We start from the raw sequence: 26,214 nt of genomic DNA, 5'->3' as shown, positions 1-26,214 counted from the left end.
CACCTAATCGTCAACTCAACTTGAACTAATCGTTACCAACATCACTAAAACCAACCAATGTGCATGTGCGCGTGTACAGTGCACGCACACACACAAACACAAACTGAGCCGTGAATGGACTGTCTGGACTGAGCCATAACAGCTGGATTTTTGTGTTGTTACAGGAGGCCCCGATGGGAAGAGCATGGGCAACCACTATAACCATGGTAACAAGTAGGTCGGCGTCATATGAATGAGAGATCCCCCACCCTCCCTCTGTCTGGAGTCTGGACTGAGTATTACAGTACTTTCAAGACCACCCAAATCTCTCTCTTGCTGATCAAAGAGTGTGTAGAGAGGAACAATGTGGGGATTCGTGTAATCTTGTGTAAGCTGCCTTTGCAAAAGACAAAGTATGAGTTCAGGAGTTTTGACCAGCAATGAGGGGCTTGGTCTGATCAACAAAGCACTTTGCAGGACCCCATAAACACAAGCACATGCATGTGCGCACACACACAGTTAATGGGTTGGCGTGACACTAGTCTCTCGAGAAAGGAAAAGAGGGTGCTGTTTGTCCATTTCTTGACGATGGGTTCTCCGATTGGCGTGACACAGGCTTGAGAAATGTCCCTTGAGTATAGACTACAGCAAAGGAAACCTACTGTTTTCCAAGTGTAATTGGCTTATACCTCATTCACTTGAGGAGGTGATTGTGTGCAGTAGAGGGGCTCATTCTATGAGGGGAAACACATACTTATTGTTTTCAAAATGTGCAGAAGCGTGGTGCAATGCTCTAGCACAATGACTGCAGGAGGCCAAAAAAATAAATACGTCCCCGTGTTTCAGACACTGGCAGGAAAGCTGGCACGAACTGAACAGGAACGAACACACACACACACACACACACACACACACACACACACACACACACACACACACACCACACACACACACACACACAGGACGTACGACACAGGAGCAGACGTAACCGATGAGGTAAAGATGAGGTAATAGGCCCTCAACCTTTAGTACTGGATGTTGGCCAGTATTCATGCGGCCAGCGACACTGTAGGCTTCACAAACCAGCAGAACAGAGAAACACATTTACAGAGGGAACGAAGAGGTCAACATCAAAGTTGCCACACATTTAAATCAATGGCCACATCATAATTTCCCTTCACTGCGGCTGCCTGATTTGACATTCAAGCCCCCACCAGCGTGTACATACGGTGTCACACCTCTACTGTGTGATACTGTAGCTATTCAGGGAAGAGAGCCTGGTGACAAGTTAACACTGGTGCGACCGGGCCAGCAAGCGATCTTAATGTTTCCCAACGGGGCTGTGGAGCTGGTTCACAGAGCAGGAGCGCGGCCCAGGAGTGCCTGGGAGAGTCTGCGCTTGGCTGGAGACAATGACGGGAAAAACCGTGACAGCGTGGCTGCCAGGGTGAAATATGGCAGCCGCCCGGAGGAGGCAAACAGCACTCTGTTGGTGGGGAAGTTAGAGGGGGACACAGGGGGAGAGCTATGACGGCATGGGGTGGGATGGCGGTAGGTCGGAGTGTCCAGGGAAGACAGGGAGAGTGGAGACTCGAGGGAAAGGATAGAGGAGATACTTGGGAGAGGGAAACGAAGAAGGAGATGCCAAGGAGAGGACAACGAGGGGAGGAAGAAGAGGAGAGAAGGAAGGCACACGCGCGAGTGTGTGTGTGTGTGTGTGCGACTACGACTGACCTATTGTCCGCTACGCTCAGCCTTGTTTGCGAGAACGGAGGGGTAGTTGGGTTCTCTAGGCCTCTCTGACCCCTGACTTAGGGGAGAGGCCTGCAGCAGGAGGGTCACGCATTAAATCACACAAGGAGCATACGGTGGAGGTGGGGGGAGGGTGCTGGGAGGGGTTTGGGGGTGGGCAGCACTTCAGCTGCTTGGCTGCTGGGAGCACTCTCCTGTTATTTCTGAGGGTTTAATGAGATGATTTATTATGTGAAGTTCTGCCAGTAGCTAGTTGCTCATTTTATTATGATTTGTTTTGGAGTGAAATGTCAAGTGTAGTCCCTTAACATTCACTGCCAGCTAATCTCTTTAACTGCCGCCTAGTGGTCATTGGAGGTAGTTAGCTTCTGCTAGCGGAAATGACTCATTTATATCCGGTCTCCCGGCCTCCCAGAGAAGAAGAAACAGCTAATGTTAGCAATAGTGTTACCGTGATCACTACTTCGGTTATAGACCATTAAAGGAGAATGCCATATTAAAAGGCTTTCTTACCTTTCTTTGTAGTTGTTACGTCCCCATCAAAGAGGTCCAGGTGTTATTTTGTGCAAATGCTCCTTATTGGCTATTTCTCCTACCATAAGTCCTAAATGAATTGCATTGAATTGAATGGGATGTATGGGGTGTTGTTCTAATTCGCTTATTTCCATCGAAATAAGTAGTAAAGTGTGCCGCTTGGGTTATTATTTACATTATGAAGAGAGGATATATACAAAAAAGATATAATTTTGAGCGATGGAAATAAGCGAATTAGCACAACACCCCATACATCCCATTCAATTCAATGCAATTCATTTAGGGCTTATGGTAGGGGAAATAGCCAATAAGGAGCTTTTGCACAAAATAACACCTGGACCTCTTTGATGGGGACGTAACAACTACAAAGAAAGGTAAGAAAGCCTTTTAGTATGGAATTCTCCTTTAACTAAAGCTAGTTTTGATCAGCGGCGCAATCTGGTAAAGGAATCTGAGATAAAGGCCATCTTGCGTACTGTACATTTTCTGTTTACTTCATTGCCTAGCAACCTAATGCTAATGTATGTAGCATTACAATGGCGAGCTATCATGAACCACTATAGGACCATAAGCTGTAGATCTACGGCATTGGCGTTTAGCGGCTGAATTGGCTACGGTGTAGAACTGTATTTCTGCATCAATAGCGGTGAATGTGGCCAGAAAGTCGCAATCAAACAAATGAAATAACATATTAATAACATATTTAATATTTAGTTTTTTTGTTTTACAGCTGTAGTGATGGAAGGGTCACAATTACTGTAGGTATCCCTGTTTTTCAGTCATCTCTCAGTCGGCAGTCCAGTTCAAACCAGCTCCCGTCTCCGTGCTGCCCTTTGAGACAGAAAACAAGCAGCAGCCTTGGTTTGTGACTAAAGCCCCACACAGGATATGACTGCCAGGTCTCAGACTGAGAGGATCAACTCCTCCAATATATACTGCTCAGGACAACTTATGAGTTACAGACCGCTGTGACCTCGGCGAAGGAAATTGGCATTAGAGAGAGATTTATAAAGAACAAGTCGAAGGGTACACAATACAAAAGGGAGAGGGAGGTAATGCCAGGAAAGAGAGTGATGAAACAAAGCGTACAGCGTATAGCACAGAGGGAGGTAGAACCAAAGGGGACAAAAAAGTCAAAAAGTCAGAGAGAGAGGGGCAGGATCTAGGGAGGGAGGAGGTCTGTTCACTTTGTGCATAAGGCCCTGTACGTGTACTCTGAGGGGCAGTGGGCTGCGTCTTGTTGGTGGAATAGTCTTGACACATTGCAGGAAACTTATATTGTTCTCTACAAGCTGTTTCCCCCTAATAATACAAGAAGAGAACGGGCCGTGTTGATCCAGGGGGGGGGGGGGGGGGGGGGAGACGACTAATTTACTGGAGACAAATAATACAGTAGGCTTACACGATGGTGAGAAAGTACTGGGCAAAGAACAGAATAAAACTAATAAATATTGGGGTAAAAACATTAGGATCGCCAGGCTTTGTCATTACTGACTTAATTTGATGTATTGGTGTCCACCACCCAGTAGCTGGATGTCATTGTGCGGCAGGGGCAAGGCACGTACTCCTGAGGACCGCTTGGTTTAAATCTCAACAAGCAGTGCAATGCAGCATGATTAAATCATTCCTCGGACCACTGCCGATTTAAAAAAAACGTTGGATAATGAGACAAAAGCTGGTGAAATCCTCCCAATACACCCAATTTTAAATAATTTGTCGTCCTTTGGGAATCTCAATTTGTTGCCGATGGGCTGAATTATGTCCTGACAATAATGGCCCATCCAGGATTATATAGCCTTGTCTCAGATTTTTCCACTATGTTGTGTACCAGTTTTGTAGACACATGCAACATTTATTGTCTGCGCTTTTGTGTTTGGTGATGTACTGCTGCATATAGGCAGTATTAGCCTTATGTGGTGTGTATGTGCGCGTACAATGTTGTTGAACTCCTAGCACTAATTGCTTGTTAGTAGACACTGGGAAATCTCTGTTAAGAGAAGACTTAGTGGAGCATGGGAAGCAATCCTATTGGACAGATCGTAGTTTTGGACGGTTGAGCAGGAAAGAGGAAAAGATCTGAGTGATGCTATCACAGTGTGTCTCCTGTCCCTCTTTCACCCATTCCACCACTGCCCATGAAAACACCCTTAAAAATTCTGAAGTAAAAAAAGTACATGTTCTAGAAACAACGGAGCAGAGTAGGCATTTGGCTTGCGGGGGGGAAATACAGTCAAGGGCTTTCTCTGTAGTTCGGGGTGGAGGGGCCAATGGCAACAGGAAACGGTTTTGTTCATCTTAAGGACCACAGGAACCCTCAACAAGTTCTTGGAAGGTCACGACACAAAAACACCACTAATATACAGAGTACAGTTGAGCTGACAAGAGAAGGTATTACATCCACTGGTGCTGGAGTGACTTATGTGTTGTTATGTAGAAGGTTAAGAACCCTAGCGGATCTCGAGCCTTATGATACTCGCAGAGAAACATGCAGAGTGGAATTGTGTCCTGAATGCCTACTGTGTGAGTGTGACCATGACTTTAACGTAACACCCTGGCTCAGTGCTTTTATACAAACTGGCCGTGTGAGCCTCAGCCTTCAGGTGGAGCATAGCAAAAGTGTGTTAGTGTGTAGAGCAGAGCTCCGGCATGCCAGCCCCCCATGTCTCCCAGGGCTGAATGAGAGGCGGGGCAGTGGGTCTGAGGCTGGCCATGCCGGGAGGAGTGGTGAGCAGGCTGAGCTCTGGTCAGAAGAGAGGCTGACAGGTCAGTGGGTTGAGGGTGGAAGAGTTAACGCTCGGAAAAGGTCATGATGATCATGTAGGGTAGGGCACTATAGTATATAGATAATTATGATATCAGACTAGATGTCATCTGGTATAATATCACAATACAGCATGCAAGCATTGTGTTTTCCTGGTTTTAATCACTTCAATTATAGAAACATGTCATGTTTAGAGCTTGTAGGTCAGTGAAAATGCAACATGTTGTGACTGTGAGCTTGTAAATCATATTGGAAAATGTGTAAAAGATATATGAATATATTTTCCATCACAATTCCAATAGCGGTATTTGGCATTAGCTACCGGTATAGTTACTGCTCTCAAATAGCCAATTAAAATTGTAAAAGTAATTAGTTACTAAAGGAAAGTAACTTTTGCATTCTTTACATTTTTGTGTTGAAAAGCAGTATAGTACACAACAGATTCAACTCAACTGTTGATATAGGAAGCATTACTTCAACAACATATCTTAAAATCACTGTTTAGTTCTGCCTGGCTTATAGACGACAATAGAAGGCTCATGCTTGGACTCACAATCGTGTGTGTGTTTGCGTGCCCACGCATGCGTTTGTTGCCGATTCCACGGGAAACAAACATACAGTACAAGCACGAGCTCACTCTTTTTTTCTTATCCTATATTGAGCTATAGTGTAGATTTTTGTCCTAACACAAACATTAAATGCCATCGACAATGAATGGAGAATTTACATCATATGTAGACGAGCAAATTGGCTACTTCGGTTCTACACAAAGTTTGGAAAGTAATGGAAACATAAGCAAAACAGCATCACACATCTTCACGGGTTCTGGAACGTTTCGGGTTCTGTGTTACCCTATAGTTCGTAACCCAAAAAGTCTCAGACGTAGAGCACCACATCATGGACTTACAAGAAAATGCTCCACATACCATTTAGTTATGTGGCATTGCCTTGTACTCTCCCTGTGGGAATGTGAACACAGACAGCCTGTGATGTTCCTCTTCCAGGAAATGGTTTAAAAACCTATTACCATTATGCTGCCAACTCCCACTGTGAGGAGTAATGTCATTAAATCTGGCTTATTGCAGGAGGTGCATACAGTATAGATGCTGGTACTGGTATCAGGAAAATACTAGGATGCACGATAACGACTAGATAATCCTGATTATTTTTCTGAATACTGTAATCAGGAATAAGATTATTAGGAAACTGAAACTTAATAAATAAACTGAACGCAAAGCGTAAGTAATGATTATTTTAAGAATCACACCCATATGAAGCTCTTATGGCGCTCCATAAAATTTTGTGTTAAGGTGACACAAACGTCAGGACAAAATAGCCGATTTGCTCGTCCACATAAGACGTAAATTCTCCATTTATTATCAATGTCATTTAATGTTTGTGTTAGGACAAGACTCTACACTATAGCTGAATAAAGATATCTTATTTTGAGGATTATGTATGTTTGGGAATCCTGCTCACTATAATTTAAGCCAAAATGCAAACAGTTGTTTCAATTGTGGCATTTCAAAACAAAACAAATCACACTCGTGTGAAGTGAGGGGCACTCGAATCATCATACATCATCAACAAGAATGGTGGTCCCTTATTGGCCAAGGGTTCCCACCGACTTACCCAGCCGATTTGCTCAGACACATACAATGTAAATTCTCCATTCATTGTCAATGGCATTTTTAAACACAAACATTAAACACTATAGCTGCTTATAGGAGGGGCTAGCGGCCCTCAAAAATCACACCCGTGTGAAGTGAGGGGCATATCATCATATGTGGTCATACATCATCTCATTCTCAACCAATGGCACATCTACCACCCAATCACGCCGGCCAATCACAATTTGCGTCCTCACTTTTGTCTTCAATGTTTGTGTTTACACATGTTGCTAAGGGTCTAGGCCCTACAGATTGCCAAAGGGCCCAGACAGATATCCATGACATGGACTACAAAATATCTCACACTCAGAGGATTCTATCAACACACACAAACACGGTCTTGTTCGGCTTATCTAACTGGCCCCCGTCTGTTATCTGCAGAAGCATGATCCACATTTGATCACACAAATGTCTAGTCCCAATTAACACACTCAAACTGAGTCACACTCACACACAATAAAATATAGAGAAGTGACTAAATATCTTGATACTGTTTCACTTCTGAAAGCTAAATGTGTGTGTGTAGATGTGTTGTAAAGAAACATATGCCAGGAGGGGGAAGAATTATAGAGGTAATCTCAAAATATTGTGTAGACTAGACAGAAATTGCTAAAATATATTTTGTGTAACCAGGTTACACAAAAGGTAGCCTTGGAAACCCAGACATTTTACACAAAATGAGACCTAATCTATCCAATATAATCACATAGAACAATCATAAGCCTAAAATACTGTTTTCAACTGTTGATACATTACTCAACCGAGGCTGTGATGCTCAAGTGAAAACCACTTCCTCCTGTGAGGATTTGGGCTAATTAACAGACAAATCTCCATCATTAGGGCTAGCATTGGTTTGACCTAACCTGCCCCACCCTCACTTCTGCTACTCTCAGCAGATTGTCAACTTATGTTAAATGTGCATTTTATGACTATGAGGCCATTTGAGTTGCATTTCTTGGTATGAAAAGTAGCATGAATAAAAGGGTTTATTATTTTATAAATCATAGCGTCAGGGTCCATTAAAGAGCAGAGCAGAGCAGAGCAGCGGGATGTTCAAGAGAAGAGTTTATCACAGAAGGAGGATATCCTATTAGCTCAGCCTTTCTCTGTTGTGTATGGTTAAGGTTATCAGCGGAACATACCACACCTCTCCAGAGGTGTGTGTGTGTGTGTGTGTCTTATATCACACTGCTGTCTCTCTTCCCACAGCACTGGACAGCAGGAAACTGTGGAGCGTGCAGGCAGGCAGACACCTGGGTCTGTTCCAATAGGAAGCATCTGGAAATGAGTGAGACTGGACGCAATGTTCTCTCTCTCTCTCTCTCTCTAGACATACACACACACGTACACAAAAACCGCTGTCTTTCTACCTCAGTCCTTCCCACTCTTTCTTATATCTTCCTCCCTGGCACTCTATGCGGATCTTTCATTGTCCAGAGGCAAGCTGGCTGCATCGTCAAAACATCATGCAAGTACACACCTCTGCATGCGCACGCACACACACAAACACGCGCACACACACACACACACACACACCCCCCCAGTGGAGGCAAATGTGTGCACAAATGCACGGATGTCCGACTTGCACTAGTTGCCTGTGATACAGTGTGCCAAACAAGTTACTTTGCTATTATTAGCATTATTATTCTGCTGTTCATAATTGTAATTGCTAAACCATACAGCCGCAATGGGAGACAAACAACCCATAACAAGGGAGCTCTGATGCTCCTCATGTCCTGGCAACAAGTGCACAGACATTCCCGTTGTGGCTTTGTTACAAGTTTCAAGTTCTACCTAATGAGAGTTAGTGGTCTGAAAGACCCCCTGAGACCATACAGGGGGGGGCGAGCTGTCTCTCTTCAGTTAAGAGTGTGGTGTGAGTGTGTGACTCCAACCCACCCTCCTCTTGAGACGATCCCTCTCCTTCAGCGTCAGGGTGTCAGCCTTGGCTATGACAGGTACTATGTTCACCTTGCTGTGGATGGCTTTCATGAACTCCACATCCAGAGGCTTTAGACTGGTAGGGAGGAAAACAAAAGAGAAGAAAGAAACTGTCAAATCTGTCACACAGGACAGAGGAGCTACTGTCAAAAAGGTGTCGTCAAGAATGTGTGTATTTAGTGTATTTACCCATGTCCAAAAGGAGAGATGAAGTAGAAGCAGCAGTGCACCCTGTTGTCCACTATATGTCTCCGGTTCAGGCCGCTCTCGTCGTGGAGGTACCGTTCAAACTGGTTGTCAATGTACTGGATGATGGTTTTGAAGCTGAGATCAGAAGCAGCAACAAACACAGTGGCAGCTGTAAAACTCTAGATCTCACATAAAGCAACTGTCTATTAAACAGTATTTACAACAAGCAATGATGAGGTCTATGATGGTTTAATAACGATCTAAGGAAAAGGGTCAAGGGGACGTGAGAGTGATGCTCATTCACAGTATGGGATATAGCTAATCCATCAGACATCTGAACCACTTCCACTAATAACTTCCTTCAGGGCCACTAGGCACAGTAAGAGTCATTATCTAGGCGCCCAGCACTTTCCACTTTTCTCTCTCTACACATCTATATACAGTGTACACACACACACACACACACACACACACACACACACACACACACACACACACACACATGTGTAATATAATATATATATATTTGCGATATCCCACAATCTGAATCCTTCTGGAATAGATCATTCCTTTTCATATTCTCTTGTACACAGTGCAAATGGTACAATCAATTACTTTAATTCACATAGGTCAGTGTAGAGACTGAGACAAGAAACCAAGAGCAGAGAGATCAGAAGACTTGCCAGACAAGACAGGGTCAGATTAACGCCTGTGGTTTCCGAGGCTAGGGTCAGATTTGAACCCAGCTCCTCACAATCACAAGGAGCATATTATGGTCTGTGCACAAACTGGCTGGCTATACCACGAGGCATCCCCATAATCAATTAGCCTCCTTTTGAGCTGGTTCAAAATGTGAATGACAAATTCCATAGTTGTGCAGTGCTCTCTTCTCAGGATTGCTTAGTTGAAACTTGGGGACGATAAAAGTAAACCCTTTGTCGGACAGACACACTTTTAAGAACCAACACCTTTTTGCTGCGTCTGCAGTCCAGGACTGTTCGCCATTTTTATAGAACCCCTGGCCCAGGCAATCAGAGAAGACCCTCAAATACAAGGAATCCCTATAAATGATGAGGAGCAGAAGCTGGCTTTATATGCAGATGATTTGTTAATTTATTTAAAAAATCCGGATAGATGCCTCCCCAAATTAATGAGCTCCTTGGAAATGTATGGTCGGTTCTCAGGCTATGAACTCAATGTGGATAAAACTCAGATACTCTCTTATAATTACAAGCCCTCAAAGGAAACAAAAGAGCTTTACCCTTTCAATTGGAACTCTAAATCAATTAAATATCTGGGAATAAGGTTGACTAAGGACCTATCTAAACTCTATGAAGCAAATTATCAACCCATAATCACACAAATTAAAAAAGATATTGAGAGATGGTCTCTGTCACCCTTGGACTTAAGTTCTAGAATAGAAGCAGTCAAGATGAATGTTATACCTAGGATATTATATTTCTTTCAGTCTCTACCAGTGGAGGTGCCTGCCAAACAGTTTTGTGAATGGGACAAAATGATATCTAGATTTATCTGGAACGGAAAAAAACCGAGAATCAGATTCCAAACTTTACAACTCCCTAAAGAAAGAGGGGGACTATCCCTTCCAAATTTGAGGGATTACTATTATGCGTCACAATTAAGACCTTTAATATGTTGGTGTGATGATAAATGTGAGGCAAAATGGAAAGCTTTGGAAATTAGATCAATCAACATCCCTATTCAGTCTTTAATTGGGAACAAAGACCAGGCTAAGTCATACTATGACATTTTAGACCCATTCACAATATTTACTTTAAATACTTGGTTCAAAGTCGTGAAACAGTTCAAAATGGAGAGGACAATCAGGGTGTTGAGGTGGCCCGCTTACGATCCAGATTTTAAGCCTGGTGTGTATGATCAAACTTTCAGGCGATGGGCTCGGTATGGTTTTTCCTCTTACAGTACTGCCATGAAAGGCAATGTGTTATTGAACTTTGAACAATTGAAAGATATGTGTATGTGCATAGATAACAAGGACTTTTTTAGATACCTCCAAATACGAGAGTACTTCATGGGGGAGGTGAAAGCATCCGAGCCGGTGGCCTCAAACGATCTCATACAGGTTTTTATTCAGGCATATAAGCATGAGTCCAAAAGAGTAGTATCCAGTATTTATAATGCCCTGGTTTCAGCTAGGGTTAACTCCACAGAGTACATTAAAACTAATTGGGAAAAAGAGTTGGAGATTACCATCACATCAGAAGAATGGGCAAACATGTGCAATACACAAATTACATCCACCAATTCAAGAATGTGGAGAGAATTCTGTTGGAAGAACCTAATGAGATTTTTTATTACCCCCAAAATTAAATCGAGACAACTGAAAACAGATCAGCCTTGCTGGAGACAATGTGGCCACAAGGGAGCGGGCCACGCTCATATTTTCTGGTCTTGTCCTAAAATTCAGAAATACTGGCAGGACATCCATTCCACCTTGGAGACCATTCTGTGTTTTGAGATACCTCTATCTGTTTCTTTTCTACTGTTGGGAAATATCCCTGAAGAGTTTCTAACACATGATAAATATTTAATCAAGATCCTCTTAGCAGCAAGTAAAAAAGCAATCACACGACGCTGGTGCCAGCAGGACCCACCAACGAAAGATCAATGGATGGACATTATTGAGGAACTGTATTCTATGGAAAAACTAACATTCATACTTAGACTACAAGAGGATAAATTCTATAAAAAGTGGGAAAAGTGGAATTTCTTCTCTCAGCCTAGCGATATTGCAATTGGATTTCATTGAAAGTTTTTTTGTAATATGAGAAATGCAGCCTTTTTTTTTCGTTTTACTTTTTGTCTTTTTTCTTTCCGTATTGTCTTGTCAGTTGTGTATGTTTTTTCCTTCAATAAAAATTAAGTGAAAAAAAAAAAAAGAACCAACACCTTAATATGTAACCACCATTTACGCACACACGCAATGGTGCCGTGTGCATGGTCCTCGCAGCGGTTAAGAACCCAAACCAGCAATTACACACCATTAGTTCCCTCGCAGCTCACGTTAGTGACCCAACAACCACAGCACACAGACCCCTGGAACATTAAATAGTGCAGCTGCTGGAGAGATGGAGGTCAGTTACATACGGTGCATAATTGTATACACAGAAACAATCTAATGCACCATCCATCCCGTTCCCACTGTATGTTTATATACAATTACATGAACGTAATTATATACATTCACAGGAAATCCTCAGGGTTCATTTCAAAATGTACCCCCATGGGTCCATTTCATTACATACCAAGTTAGCGCTGGGATTTTTTTACTACCGGTATATATCGTTGCTGTCGGGTGGAAACCTTGTATGTCCACAACCTGTTACTTTTCAGGAGACAGACCTGTGTTCTAATGGATCCCATTTAGTTATTTTGTGGCTCTTAATACATTTCATTGGTTAAATACTTAACCCATTTTGGACTGAGGTCGATTAAAAAAAGGCTTCTGAATCAAAAAGAAATCCTGAAAAACCCACGTTTCTATGGCAGTGGTGCTCAACCATTTTCAAGTCAAGGACCCCCAGAATTATCTCTATTGGGCCACGGACCCCCATTTCAAAATATTTAGTTCAGGGACCCCCCCAGAAGCTAATATTTGCGCCACATTTTCACGATGAAAAATAGCAGACCTACAAGCTCATAGCGCGCCACTCGGTGGCTACGTGTGAGCTTGTAGATCTGCTATTTTTCAATAGCTAAAGTAGAACTGAATGCTTAAAACACCAAAAGGGGTTCCCGCCAAGAATGGATTAAACCCCACCGACAGACTTATTGATATAGATGTTAAATAGATCTACTATCTTTTCTACTTTTGTGTGACAATGTCATACAATGAAGTATAAAATAATTTATGAAAACAAAAACAAAACGATTAAATATGGAGATACAGGGTTTCTGGCAAACAGCAATGATATATACATTGTGTTATGCACTATGTAAAGAAAGTAAAGGGGTGATGCTTGGTGTTATTGTCTCTTTGTCTCTAAGGTTTTGTTGTTGTTTTTTCGCATGGGGAGGGGAATGCAGTCTCAGGGGTACAAATACAGCCATGTCAGGACAATCAACAGGAAATGGAACTCGGACAGGGAGGAGGAGAGGATGCAAGGAGAAAGAGAGAGAGGGGGGGGGGGTTAACAACCGCACCACTGGCATGAGAAGGAGGTGGCACACACCCATGTAAACACACACACACACACACACACACACACACACACACACACAAAGGAAATAGTGGAGAGGACAGTCAGGGAATGCTGCGAGAGGAGGTGTGAAACCAGGGGAGAAAAGTACGAAGAAATCTGAGAAAGAGAGTTGGCGAGGGGACAGGAGGAGGGATGAGAAACCGGGGGAGAGAATCACGAAGAAATTGGAGTCGGTTGGCTAAGGAGAGGAGGAGAACGAGGGGGAGGAAGATAGAAAGAGAGAGAGAGAGCAGAGCACGATGAACAGGAAACACTTGTTATCTCTACCGCCTCCTACACACACACACACACACACACACACACACACACACACACACACACACACACAGAAAACACACCAGTCCTGGCTGTTAATGGCGTCTCCGTATCCAGGCGTGTCGACCACCGTGAGTCGAAGCTTCACTCCCCTCTCTTCTATCTCCACGGTTGACGCCTCGATCTGCACTGTCCTCTCGATCTTCTCTGCGGAGTCGGTAGAGCGGGGAAAGAGAAGGTCAAAATACAGCGGCGAGTTGTTCCATGACCCAAAGCGGGTTCCCAGCTATTTTATTTTAATATCATCTTGTTGGACTGGGAGGATCACAGCTTTTAATATGATGCTGACTACTGAGCCCTGCCTTCGGTCACAATAAACCAGTGGTTCTCAAACTTTTTCATGAAAACGTCCACCAAATTTCTGTAAATGGCTACGGACCCCCATCTGAAAGATGTTGTGCCCGGGGCCAGAGGAAATCTGTGTTGTTAACAATTTAAACATTATTCTACATTTTTCACAATTGTTCGAATTTTGCTGGGGAACCCCTGCAACCTTTTCAAGGACCCCTGGGGTCACTGGGTGCCAAGTAGGGGCTGGGGTTGTTTTGAAACCAGACAATAATCCAGGTCAAGTCATAAGGTAGGCCTAGGGGTGGGACGTGGGGGTCTGTTTTGAGACTAATACAAGAAACATTCCCAACATTCCAGTTAAAATAATGCTCCGCTGGAGGCACTGGAATAGAACGTTCTCATTTATTACAGTATGTGTGCATGTGTTAGTCCTGTCTGCGTGCGTGTGCGCGTGTGGTTACCTGCAGCACCAGGGATGTAGCGCTCAGGGTAGAGGTCAGTGAGAAACAGGCTGTTTATCAGAGTAGATTTGCCCAGGCCAGACTCCCCTGCAGACAGACATGACAAAATAGTTACGGTACCACTCGACTCCTTAAAGACATCACTAGGGTTTTCACGCTCATGACATTTCTATTGATAATTTACTTGATAATTAAGTAAAAGAAATAACAAAAGATATACAAAGCCCTGACTCACATATTTAACCATTTTGTACTTTCGAAATGGTTTAAAAATTGTGGAAATCGCAGATCTTTAAAAAATGTTTGACAATATGAACATCTTCTTCATTCTTTTAACGTTTATGCAAAATAGTTTTCCATAATCTCAGGTAATTGAGTTTAGGCGATTGTGTAATAATTGTGTCTGGCCTACATCACATATAGTCTAGAAGATCTAGAAGATCATCTACTCTAGATCTACATCACATCACAGCAAACAGCCTGCACTGTTAAAATCCTCTGTGTTCATTTAACTCCGAAAGATCTGCAGTAGGTGAACAAATACATTCTCAGTATTTTTATAGTTATATACATTTCTGAGATACTGCTGAGATACTGTTAGTGCAAATGTCATCAAAAGGTTAGATAAAAACATACAAAATATGTGCTGCCATGCAGCAATAAAGTAGTTGTCCGACTAGTATCATGTCACATATTCAATATTGTGAAACATGCAATAACATTACAATACAGAAAGGCAAATATGCAGTGATACTAGTTTGACGACACAGGAAAGGAATGCAGAGCAGTATTTAATTCATTCATTTCTTTGTCACTCAATTATTCTATTCTATTAAGGAAGGTGATCACATACCAACAACCATGAGGGTGAATTCAAAGCCCTTCTTCACGGACTTCCTGTGCACTTGGTTTGGAAGATTAGCAAAGCCTACATAACCTGCTGCCTCTGGGAACTGTCCAGCACAAAAGATACACACAGCATAAGTTTGTGTACATTTCAGTATAATCACAACATGCATTTGTAAAGGAACTAAAAGATCAAAGGTCGAAATAAGTTACATTTTTAAGGAATTTCAACTTTTCCCTTTTTTTTGTGTTTTTGGGGCTCCTCTGTATGTCTTCTATCCCAACAAATACCAAATTTCGAACAATCAGGCTTTCTCATTATATATGGGATTTTATGGAAATTGTTCTCAGAACAGGCCAACTGATTTGGTGGTACCAGACAGTGATTTCATATGTATCGCACTACATCCCTCCCCCTCTGGCTTCTTCAGTCCTAAATTAGCATTTCCTCTTTGTTTACAATGTACGCCAGTGTTGATTTTCGCTCGCGGAACGTGGTAATATCATATAATTTATGGACTGAAATAAAAGTATAACCAAAAAGTTGTGGTGGCTAAATAGCGACACCAGCCACATCAGGACAATGTGGTACTGCAGCTGAAACTGTTTAGAAGCCAGACATAAATGACTTGAACTGGTTATATCATAGTGATGATTTAGGCTCAAACCATTAGAAATGCATTTGAGGGACATAAACAATATGATATTAAATATTAAATACCGTTTTAAAATGCATAGTGTAGTTCCTGTAAGAGTTCAAACCTCTACAGAATCAGATTACAAATAAAAGGAAATTATTTTAAGAACTAAAATGGCTTCCACACATTATATGAACTTTGGGAGATATTGACTTGTGCAGCAATGTTTTTAGTTCCTCCATAAACATTTGTCATCTCTTCATGAGGCACCTGGTCGAAAAGTGCAAGTGTGTATGCACGAAAGTGAGACTGATGGTGATGAGTACAATTAAAAAATTCCAGAGAGCAATAAAAAGCCACAGTGAAACGCTCACGTTTAAACAGGATATCCTCTCTGGATGCCTGTCCAAGGGTGTGTGCTATGTGAGGTCTCAAGTGTTGTGCTAATCACCACCACGTTATCCGAGTATTCATCCATAAGGTATTTAGTCAGTCTTGTTTTCAGAGTGTCAAGTGCAACATCTGTAATGGGGAGGAACTTCCACCTTGCTCACCTTCCCTTTCTCTCCCGACTGAGACATGGCCACAGCTTCAGGATGCTAAGAGGAAACCTGTTGGTGGAGAAGAACAAATTAGTAGAGTATTTAGCCTCTCCGACTTTATCAATTATAATAATAAATTATTTTCAGCAGTTTCTAGAATGCAGCCTGAAGCAGGTTAGACTGCCTTTAAGAGCTTATCTTCATTCTTCACACCACAGATTCATCAGGTTGTGTGAAATCCTCCTTCTACTGCAGAATTCCTCAGCTTCCATTAGACCATGACCATTAAGTTGGACAATGTTTTACATCAAGGGCATCGATAACATCCACATTGGCACACTCCACTTAGCCTTTCTCATTAAGGCCATCTCCTATTGCGATCACACATTAAGGTAATGTTACCCTACCGAACACGATCACCCTGGACAAAGCAGTGATAAGCAGGTCTGGGATGTCTGAGGTTGGTTCCCAGACTTCCATTGGTTGCACCCTATGGGCTGTCAGCCCCAAGTGCCCAATTTACACCATGGCTATGAACAGATGACAGAGTAATGAGCCTGTTTGATTAATTAAACCCATAATGACCTTACAGGAAGAGCCAGCTCAATTTTATCACCCACACACTGGTCTTTGACGGGTGCAGTGTGATAAGAATTAGAAGGAGGCAGGCTAGCGTGTGCTGCCAAAGAGAGAGAGACGCACTGTTTACATTAAGTTAGTTAGTTACCAAAAAAACTAAAAAAGGCCTTTCTTATTTGGTCTCTGTTGAAATGCCCAGCATACCAAGCAAGCTTTTGTGGACATTGGGCACCAATTTCACAATGTTACGGTCAGGACGTGAGATGGTACCAGAGGCCTCTCTATATCTACATGAGAGTGGGCAGAGATCTCTCATTCTGACAGGGTGGTTTCATCGAGACCACAGCAAGAACAATGGCTGTTTATCCCACTGGTTCCTGAAGCCTTTCCTACAGGACCACTGTGTTGGGGGGGGAGGAGGGAGAACACGTGCCTTGCTACCAACCACATTCACGACTGACCGCATGTGGAACAGCAAGAGGGTGGGGAGCCAGGGGCATGAACTGTGGCTGTCAAAAGGTTATTTCAGTTAAAACCACCAGGATAAAACTTGAGCCATGTGGGCATCTTAAGTATGCTTAAAGAAAGAAGTGTGATCTTAAAGAATGGTCATCCATCTTGCATTAGTGTCAAAACAAGACAATAATAGCTGTGTTAATTAGATTAGTTAGCTGGGTGTGTGAGTGCATGTACATAAACAGGTGCATGCACACACACTCATACTCACACTGGCATATGCATGTTATTACTGGACAGGCTCTGTGGGAACCAGCATTAGTCTGGCGGCAGATTAATTAAAGTGTTCCATTATGGCTGTGGTAATAACACAAAGACAACACTACAGGACAGACAGGCAGGAGGCACGCCGCAATAATACCCACTCAATAATGGCCACTTAATCGCCCCTGCTTCTGTGTGCTACTGAAGTGCATGCACATGCATACACACAGCTATGGACTGGCAGTGGCCAGCCCCTGAGGGAGATTAACAGTTTGGGCCAAAAGAAAAAACTTATACCTAAGTAAAGTCAAAGTCCTGGAATGTGAAGCTATTTACATTCTTAATTTATTATCTGGACTGAAGCCATGAAGGGGCAGTGGTACTGGTGGAACTATTCCCCTTCCTGACATAATGTCAGGGGTCTACTTGCTTTCTTCCCGTATGAGACTGAAACAATATTTTCCCATAATGGTGATTGGTGACTTTTTCTTCTTCTTCTTAAACTGCAAAATGTTAGTTTGAACAAAATTATTATTGTAATATACGGGCACTATTTTACGCCAGTAAATGTTTGATGTGACAAAGAAAAGGAAAAAAAAGGCAATTTACTGGTATTTGATGCATCCAACCCCATGGCAGGCTGTGAATTGGATGCATGTTTTTGCGCATGCTCACACATGCTTACAAACACTTACACAATACACACACTCACGGCTGGGAGCTTGACTGTAATAAATGAAGGCCTTAGTTGGGGCCAAGGGTAGCGGTGGTGTTTAAAAGTAATAAAGATATATAGTACTAGAGTGCGGGCTTTGGTATAGAAGCACATAATATGAGTCATGAAAGAGGTGGGAGAAAAAAAACATAACAATAGGCGGAATGAGTGGTCCTTTCAACCTACAAGGAAACCAGCAGGCACGTTCATAACACGCTGAGAGTTTAAAGTACAGGATGGGCCGTTTATGATGATGTGGACAGGACAGGAAATGACCAAATAACAAATGGAGTCCAGCAGCAAGAAAATGTTATCATAACAGTGCTATTGACACAGCTACTGTATAACCAGAATAGAGTAAATGGGGGAAAATGACTTTAGACTGCTCCTTCATTGTCTATTTGTGGTCTCCAGTCTCCACATCTTTATTCTTTAGTAAACAGAAAATACATTTTCAGGTGGGTTGACAATTTCATCCAATCAGGAGCGTATCCATTTATCAACTTCAATATTAGTGTTCCAGTTCCAATTTTGTCTGAGCAATTCTTTGTCATTACTTCCAATTCCACTTGTTTATCTTGTATGAGTTCTGTCTCCTGATTGGATGAAATTGCTATGCTAACCTGAAAATGAATTTTCTGTTAGTGTTTATTAAAGAGCAGGAGAGACAGGGAGACCCTGTTACAGAATAAACACTCTATAGAATTTAATATTGCTTTCACCAACATTAAGTTGCACTAATAACATTTATGAATAATCCTTTTGGCAACATTATTCTTACATGGAAGGAGGTAGGGCCTGCACACCATTGTGCAGACAGAAACTGCTTAGTTGTAGTGTGACATGAGTCATTTAATATCAAAATACAGTATAGCTTTAACTAAAAAAACAAATAATAAGAATATCATGCCACCTAAATCTGCCACTGTGAACTATGTTGTTTTTCCGTTCAATCTAAACTACAAACCAAGGGAAAAGTCTCTTCTCAGTTTGTAGAGTAGACTGATGTCTTCCTCTTTGTGAGATAAGACCAGAGGAAGAGAAGAGGTCAGAGAGGAGTCAGTCACACAACTGCTGAGGGAGCCAACGAATACTTCTTACACAGTAGCCAGGGTGGATGTCACTCCTTAGTCCTTAGATACAGTAGTAGGTAAGTGATCTGTGGTCAGTTTGGCAGCACCTGAATGAAGAACGTTGTAATTTGGGATAGGTATGTTGCAGACACGTACAGACATGTTGGTATAGGTACAGCAGCTGAGCCTGCCATTATGCTCTTAACATTCTCTCTCACTCAGCATGAAGTGAAATGCAACCGTTTTCACTGAGTCAAGATATGAGCCAAGAAAAAGATGGATGATAACTCTTCAATAGTGGCCCTCTGCCACGACTTAACCGAGACGCACACACAATGAGAATGTATTATTGTTTCCCTTTGTTATTGTGAAGTTGTCTAAACATTTAATTTATTTAATGGCGACGTGCTAAACAGTCAAAGGTCGAGGATTAATCTGATGTTTAAAGGCCATGTTACTGTTCAGTAAGAATCTACTGGAACGACATGAAAGTCACTTGTTTGAATGCTTCGCCTGGTATGCTCAGTTGAAAGTGGAGATTTGTAAATCTATTGTGCAGATTTTAGTAAAGTATACATTTGAGTATTAGAACAATAGCAAAGACTGAGTATTAGAACAATAGCAAAGATGTGAGATGATATTTGATTTGTCAAATCCAAGGCCTATAATGACAACGTTTAACCGAATTAGATATTATCTTCTAGGAAAACGTTTACATTTAGTGAAGTTGGACCTATAATCATTAAAAAGTATGTGGACATGCAAAATGTTCTAATTTATAGGCCACTGAGTAACTAACATATAGCCAGCCCAGGTCTGTGCGAGGCAGACTGATGGCCACCACCCAATTTGTCAGACTGACTAACATTCAACATTAGCTCTAATCATGAATTGTTAGTAATGAGTCATTACCAACATTTCGTAAATGAAACGACCCCTTAAGATTATGAAAATATGATACAACTAAGCATAATTTGAGCGTACTACTGTGCATGTCAAACTTTAGCATGCAACAGTTGTTACCGCGAGTGGTGGTGTCATATTACCATAAACTAACAAGTTGTCTGAACTCTCACAACACTCTTCTCACTCCTTCTTCGACTCGTAATGTAAACAAAGAACGTTTCGTGGCCTTCTTCTTACCTGCGCGTAACTTTGAAACAATGTTTATCAACAGAAGTGTGTTGCGCCTCTCAGTCTCGTCTCTGTCCCAGCCCAGGAAGGGATACCCGGAAACCGTTCCAATGATTCCGTCATTCCGCCCGTGTCTGTGATGCTCTGTATTCAGCTGGAAACTATGCGGCACTGGAGCCATTACGGTTCAACGTCACCGCGATGGACCAGTCTGCAACCACAGGGCTGTTTGAGCCAACATGGCTGTCAGTGCATGGCTGTTTCTGTTGGACAACGGCTTGACCGGTGGTGGTGGGGTTTAGTTTGTGTCTGTGGAATATTTGTTGTACAGCAGGATAGCGCATTTTCGCTATAATAGCGTGAAATTGGAATCTGGGACAGGGTTTAGAGGTTACATTACATACAGATTACAAATGTACAATCATCATACCCACGGGCCACGCCGTCACGGGCACTGCATTTGGCAGCCCCTCTGATCAAATTCAAAATTTATTTCCAAGCAGTTTGGTTGCGAAAGCAAATACGATAGGAGGCCTATAGTACGTCTATCATGAACAACTGTTTTTGTGTAATTAGATGTGTTCGGGAAAGGCGTACGGTAATGTATATGCAATTAATTTTCTCAGTGGGCCATGAGCCTGCTGTGCTCCCTGACAATGGTGATTAACAGTAGGCATATAGGCTATACTATAGGCCTAATCATGCGTTTGAAAAATCAATAACAAGTGCACTTGCCGCGCGTCATTAACCCATTGCATGACGCCTACCCCCTCTCCACCCCCCAGTCCTATTCATGGTAACTAACTGTTCACACACGCACGCACGCGCGCAAACAAACACACACACACACACACACACACACACACACACACACACACACACACACAGCCGCCCTCTCTGGAGCCTGGACCGCTATAGTCTCTCAACTTCCTCGCGTTTTCATTGGTGCGTGGAGGATGCGCTCACGTCTGATTGGAGAGAAGTTTTCCTCTAGCTCCCACACCCCCGCCCCGCAGATATTCGTGGTCCTGTGGTCCTGTGATTATTCCAGTTGTTTTTACAACCCGTCGGCAACTAAAGAGACCTAGAGTTGCTGTCTCTGATAGCCTACCCTATAGTCCGATTAATGTAGCGGCTGATGCGCGACTAACCGTTTGACTCTCCCTTTACATCGAGGCGAGTAAGAAGACGCGCAGAAACTTAACAGCATTATTTACGCAAAGCACTGAGAGAGCAGGTGGAGGATTGAAAGTTTTAGGACTTAACTAATTGACAAAGAGGAAAAATGTCGGGCGGACTAGAAGTCATTGGGCTGGCCTTGTGCGTAATCGGTTCGCTCCTGGTGATGGTTTCGTGCGGGCTGCCCATGTGGAAGGTGACGGCATTCATCGAAGCCAACATCGTGGTAGCTCAGACGATCTGGGACGGTCTGTGGATGTCGTGCGTGGTGCAGAGTACGGGTCAGATGCAATGCAAGGTGCACGACTCGGTCCTGGCGCTCACCCACGACCTGCAAGCGGCCCGAGCGCTCACCATCATCTCTTCTGTGTTGGGCGTCCTGGGGCTGATGATTACGATCGCAGGGGCGCAGTGCACTAACTGCATCCGCGCAGAAAACCTCAAAGCCCGGGTGGTGAACGTCGGAGGGGTCATCTACATAATCAGCGGCCTGTTCTTCCTCGTTCCTCTCTGCTGGATGGCCCACAACATCATCTCGGACTTCTACAATCCACAGGTGCCCGCGTCCAAGAAGAGGGAGATAGGAGCCGCGCTCTACATCGGCTGGGCGGCCACGGCGTTGCTGCTGATGGGGGGCTCGCTGCTTTGCTGCTCCTGTCCCTCGAACGGGAATTCTGGATACTCAGTAAAATATGCACCGACTAAACGAGCCGCCACACAGAACGGGGAATACGACAAGAGGAATTATGTGTAGTTTCGCCCCCCCCCCCCGCCCCCCATATAGGACAGCAGTTGGTGCGTAAAAGTATCCTGCAGCCTTTGAAAAGAAAAAAAAAACTTTCTGATGAACGTATTTTTGCACCTGCAGTTTTTAAATTTGAACAATTGAATCGATGGGAAGCACCTGCCATTTTTACACTGGCCTTCCAACACTTGGAACACCATTTTGCAAATCCTTTTTGTGTACAGACAATAAACTGTTTTGGAGATGGAAAGACTCAAGAGGTAGCTCGTGACAAAAAGGAGTATCTTTGTTAGGTACCTGTTTATTTTTTTGTTTTTTTTAACGTAGCCTATTTTTTCTATATAAGCGCTCGAAATTATTAGTAGGCCTATTTCGAATTGTTTACTATATTGTATTTGTAACTACGGTTTTTGTTTTGTTTTTTGTTTTTAGAGAGTCTTGCCATCGCATATATCCATTGCTCTTTTACGTTCATGTGCCAGCTTAGCACATGTGTTTGTACAGTAACTCTCAGAATGATTGCACTCCCAAACATGCAAAGACTCTTTTTGGCCAGTGGATTTATGCCGACATGCTGAAGACTCGTTGTATTAAGCAATGAAAAGAAGACCGTATGCATATTAAAGCCAAAATAAAACTCAGACAGCCTTCTGTGTAGTGCGTAACTTCGGGTAATACATTGACTGTAATATTCTTGACACCCGAAGAGTCTGGAACCTGTTGTTTTTCAGCATCAACTGTTCCTTTCCTCATCGAGCACCTGCCGTGCAAAGTTGCATTCATTGTCGCTGTGCTGGGTGTATTTCTATTTCTTTTCATTAATTGTTGGAATAAACGCTGTTTTCCGATGGTTTGTGAATATGTTGTAATGAATCATTATTCATGTATATTTGACGATGCAATATTATCTTTTTTATGAAGATTAAAATTGAACATATTGTCTCAAACTAAAGCGTATAGGCTATTATTACATTGTGTTTTATAACACTACCACAGAGTCAGGGTCCAGGGAACCATATTTAATGGCCTACAGCGACATTATGGCGCTATGGTGCGTATTTGCGTAATGTAGGTTCCCATCGTGGATCCATGAACCCCCACGGCGGGAGCAAGTATTTTCGTTAGCTATAGAAATCCAGATGACAATGCCCATTCAGCGAGAGTGGGGCTCTGCTCAACTCACAATACTCCACTGCCCAACCCCCCTTTCAGACCAGCTCCCCCCAGTACGCGGTCATGAAAGCCGTTCAAATTAGAGATGGCGAATGTGCGTCTTGTCGTCTTCCCGCAAGTCATTCTATTCAGACCAACTCTATGATTCAGATAGTCACCCTCAATCCCATCTCCCGCCATTAGATGCTGCTGTGATAAAGAATTACGTTGAGCCAATCAGTGCACCACGACTGTTACATAATTGTAGCCTACAAAAAAACTAAAAAACATGCTACTTCAGACATTGCATTGCCCTATATAAGCCTAAAGCTGGATGGATTTTCCAGGACTTTTAATTCCTACATTCTACTTATTCTTAAGACTATAGTATTACTGGACTGGGTCATACTGTGCACAACTTAACAAAAGTTGCTGTTCAGAATATGCAGTCAGTCAGGTGTAGCTCACTGATTTGAGCTTCATGTTCTAATATTAATAGGCCTATTGAAATGGTAAATAAATTACTACAGATAGAGGTAGCCTAATCATTCATATTTTGGGTTCTCGATAGAGTGACTATGCAAAGACTATAGCCTCTGACTGGTCTGGACTGGCATGGCTTCTGTCAGGGAACTGTTTTTGTGGGATTGTTAGTTCCAGTCCTGTAGTCATCACACAGAGGGTGACGAAGCTCAGGGTGTGGGGGAGTGTGTAGTGCATATTTGTAGGGCGTTAAGTGTGTGTGTGTGTGTGTTGAGGGGTTGGGGGTGCACCTTTAAAAAGACCCCCATTCCAAAAGAGAAGAGAGGCAAACAGGGCCAGCAACGTCACTCAATAGACTGTCTCCATAGAAACCAACCAGAACCAGAGGTTGCCTGGCTACAGGGCCCTATAATGTGGTGGTATGGATGAGTCTAATAAAAGGCCTAGCCTGCAGACATTCCAGCAAGTATGGACGCACACACACACACACACACACACACACACACACACACACACACACACACACACACACACACACACACACACACACACACACAAACAGGTGAAGAAGGGATTTGCTAAATGCCTGTGATTTACCAAGCATTGCTAGAGGAAGTGCTGTGCCAGCAGAAACTTACTGGTATCATACGGCAAAAGAAGGTAATGGTGATGTTGCTCAATATCTCTTCACAAACTGGACTCGTGTCCAGTTGGCAGTGTGTGTTGGCAGTGTGTGCTGCCAACAGCAGTTGGGTTTGAACTGATACACTTGACCTGGCTCAATCAAGGGAGCGCAGACACGGTTAAGGTCAGGCTTTGGTCAGGTTGTATACCAATTCCAGATCTGTGAAAAAACTAGGCCAATATACACCAATTCTGCACTGTCTGGAATTGGATGGAGGGGTTGGGCTCATTTGTTGTTTCTCATGACCTGAACTTTTAACCTTAAATCTGGCCTCGGGGCAACCAAGTCGGAAGTCACTTCCCTCGACTGACCATCACGCATGATCTCATCGAAACAGAACCCCCCTCCATTTGACGGGGGTCATACCCCTCGACCCTGGAGCTGCTCAAACTGGCTCAAGAAGAGTTTGATTAACTATGATAGGCTGCCTGGACAATTTACTAAGTGTCTTCTATAAACTGAGACTGCTTAGTGGGCAGTGTGGCCTTTGAAAATGTTGGATTTACGTTGGCTGAACACCTGACAGCCGGGAATCAGATAAAGCTCCTTTCTTAGTCATAACAGTTCTGTAGGTCTGATTCAGCTCAGCCCAAGCAGGTGCTTGGTCTCTGTTCTCCACTCAGCTGGATGGCGTTTATTCTGTACATATAATTATACAAAACAATGCTTTAGTTTTAATTGAGCTAATTACCGTGGGAGAAAATATTTTAATTCACTATGACAATAGAAATGGCAAAGGTTTTTCTGTCTCTTCAAATTTGGAGAGAACCTGAAAGTGAAACATTCATTAGAAAAAATAGACGATTCGGTTCAGACCTTCAGACAAAAACCAAATCTCTTCTCATTAAAATGTTGAGATAATCCCCCCACAGTCAGTGACTCAGAGTTCTGTCACAGTCCAGTAGCATGGCCGCTTTCCTGTGCACTGGACAGCGGAACAGGAAACAGGAAGGAACATGTGTGGTGTGAGGGAGGAGGGGGATCTGGGCCTTTACCATGAATGCTTCATGGTTGAGGTAGTCTCGCGTAGCCAGACAACTATTCCAAAATCTCTGAATGCTATATAGAGTCTGGAGTCACTCTGGACCTATAGCCCCCATGAGCTGAGTAACGGAAGCTGCCATTTCCGTTCACGAAAATATATATTTTTATTTCCTTTTCTGCTAAGTAACAAGCTATATATGCTTAGATGTTTTCTATTTATATTAGGATGAATGTGCGCGACTGTAAAGACGAAACGGAAGTGGCGAGGAGGCTCCACTTCCGCTGTATCCCATACTCATCGGATACTCATGAGACCTCTCCCGTTGGCCCAGACTGATGAAACGTTTGGAAATCGCAGTCTGGTAGCGCGAGAGTATGGTTTAGGTGAAGCATATACACACAGATACAAGGAAACACAATTTCAACCCATCTCTCAACCCCTAATGCAGCCAGGGAAAGAAATGTATGTAACACAATACAGCTGGAAGGAGCACAAATACATGTAAGGAAAATAAATTGTTGTACCAACTAAGTTGGTACAACACATGGATCTCCATATTTGGAGCTGACTAACATCACCTGGATTTCCCATTATGAAGATC

The 26,214-nt window shown here is 43.0% G+C and overlaps 2 protein-coding genes across 4 annotated transcripts in view; one reads left to right on the top strand and one right to left on the bottom strand.

Moving 5' to 3' along the window:
- The window catches only part of LOC310872498 (septin-2), a 31,450-nt gene extending 10,954 nt beyond the window's left edge, over positions 1 to 20,496 (bottom strand). For 2 of the 3 annotated variants that reach the window (XR_014570395.1, XM_083784409.1), the window contains exons 1-7: positions 20,394 to 20,496; positions 16,176 to 16,232; positions 14,991 to 15,090; positions 14,138 to 14,224; positions 13,409 to 13,532; positions 8,827 to 8,961; positions 8,596 to 8,713 (exon numbers count right to left, since the gene is read on the bottom strand). Coding sequence is in view for 1 of the 3 variants with exons in the window: in XM_083784409.1 (XP_083640535.1) it covers positions 8,596 to 8,713; positions 8,827 to 8,961; positions 13,409 to 13,532; positions 14,138 to 14,224; positions 14,991 to 15,090; positions 16,176 to 16,202 (591 nt within the window). In the remaining 2 variants the exon portion in view is untranslated. Of the gene's footprint in view, positions 1 to 8,595; positions 8,714 to 8,826; positions 8,962 to 13,408; positions 13,533 to 14,137; positions 14,225 to 14,990; positions 15,091 to 16,175; positions 16,233 to 20,296; positions 20,368 to 20,393 lie in introns of those variants that run through there. The other variant, XR_014570396.1, reaches the window with a different exon arrangement.
- A 929-nt stretch (positions 20,497 to 21,425) lies between these two features.
- On the top strand, positions 21,426 to 23,167 carry cldn5a (claudin 5a). Its single transcript, XM_083784048.1, has one exon. The coding sequence runs from the start codon at positions 21,670 to 21,672 to the stop codon at positions 22,315 to 22,317; it is 648 nt and encodes a 215-aa protein (XP_083640174.1). The 5' UTR covers positions 21,426 to 21,669; the 3' UTR covers positions 22,318 to 23,167.
- Positions 23,168 to 26,214: the final 3,047 nt, after the last annotated feature.

This window comes from Protomyctophum parallelum (genome assembly GCF_964188405.1).
Source record: "Protomyctophum parallelum genome assembly, chromosome: 15".
Lineage (NCBI taxonomy): Eukaryota > Metazoa > Chordata > Actinopteri > Myctophiformes > Myctophidae > Protomyctophum > Protomyctophum parallelum.
The sequence above is the reverse complement of the archived record's forward strand: the minus strand, read 5'-3'. Positions and strand labels throughout refer to the sequence as shown.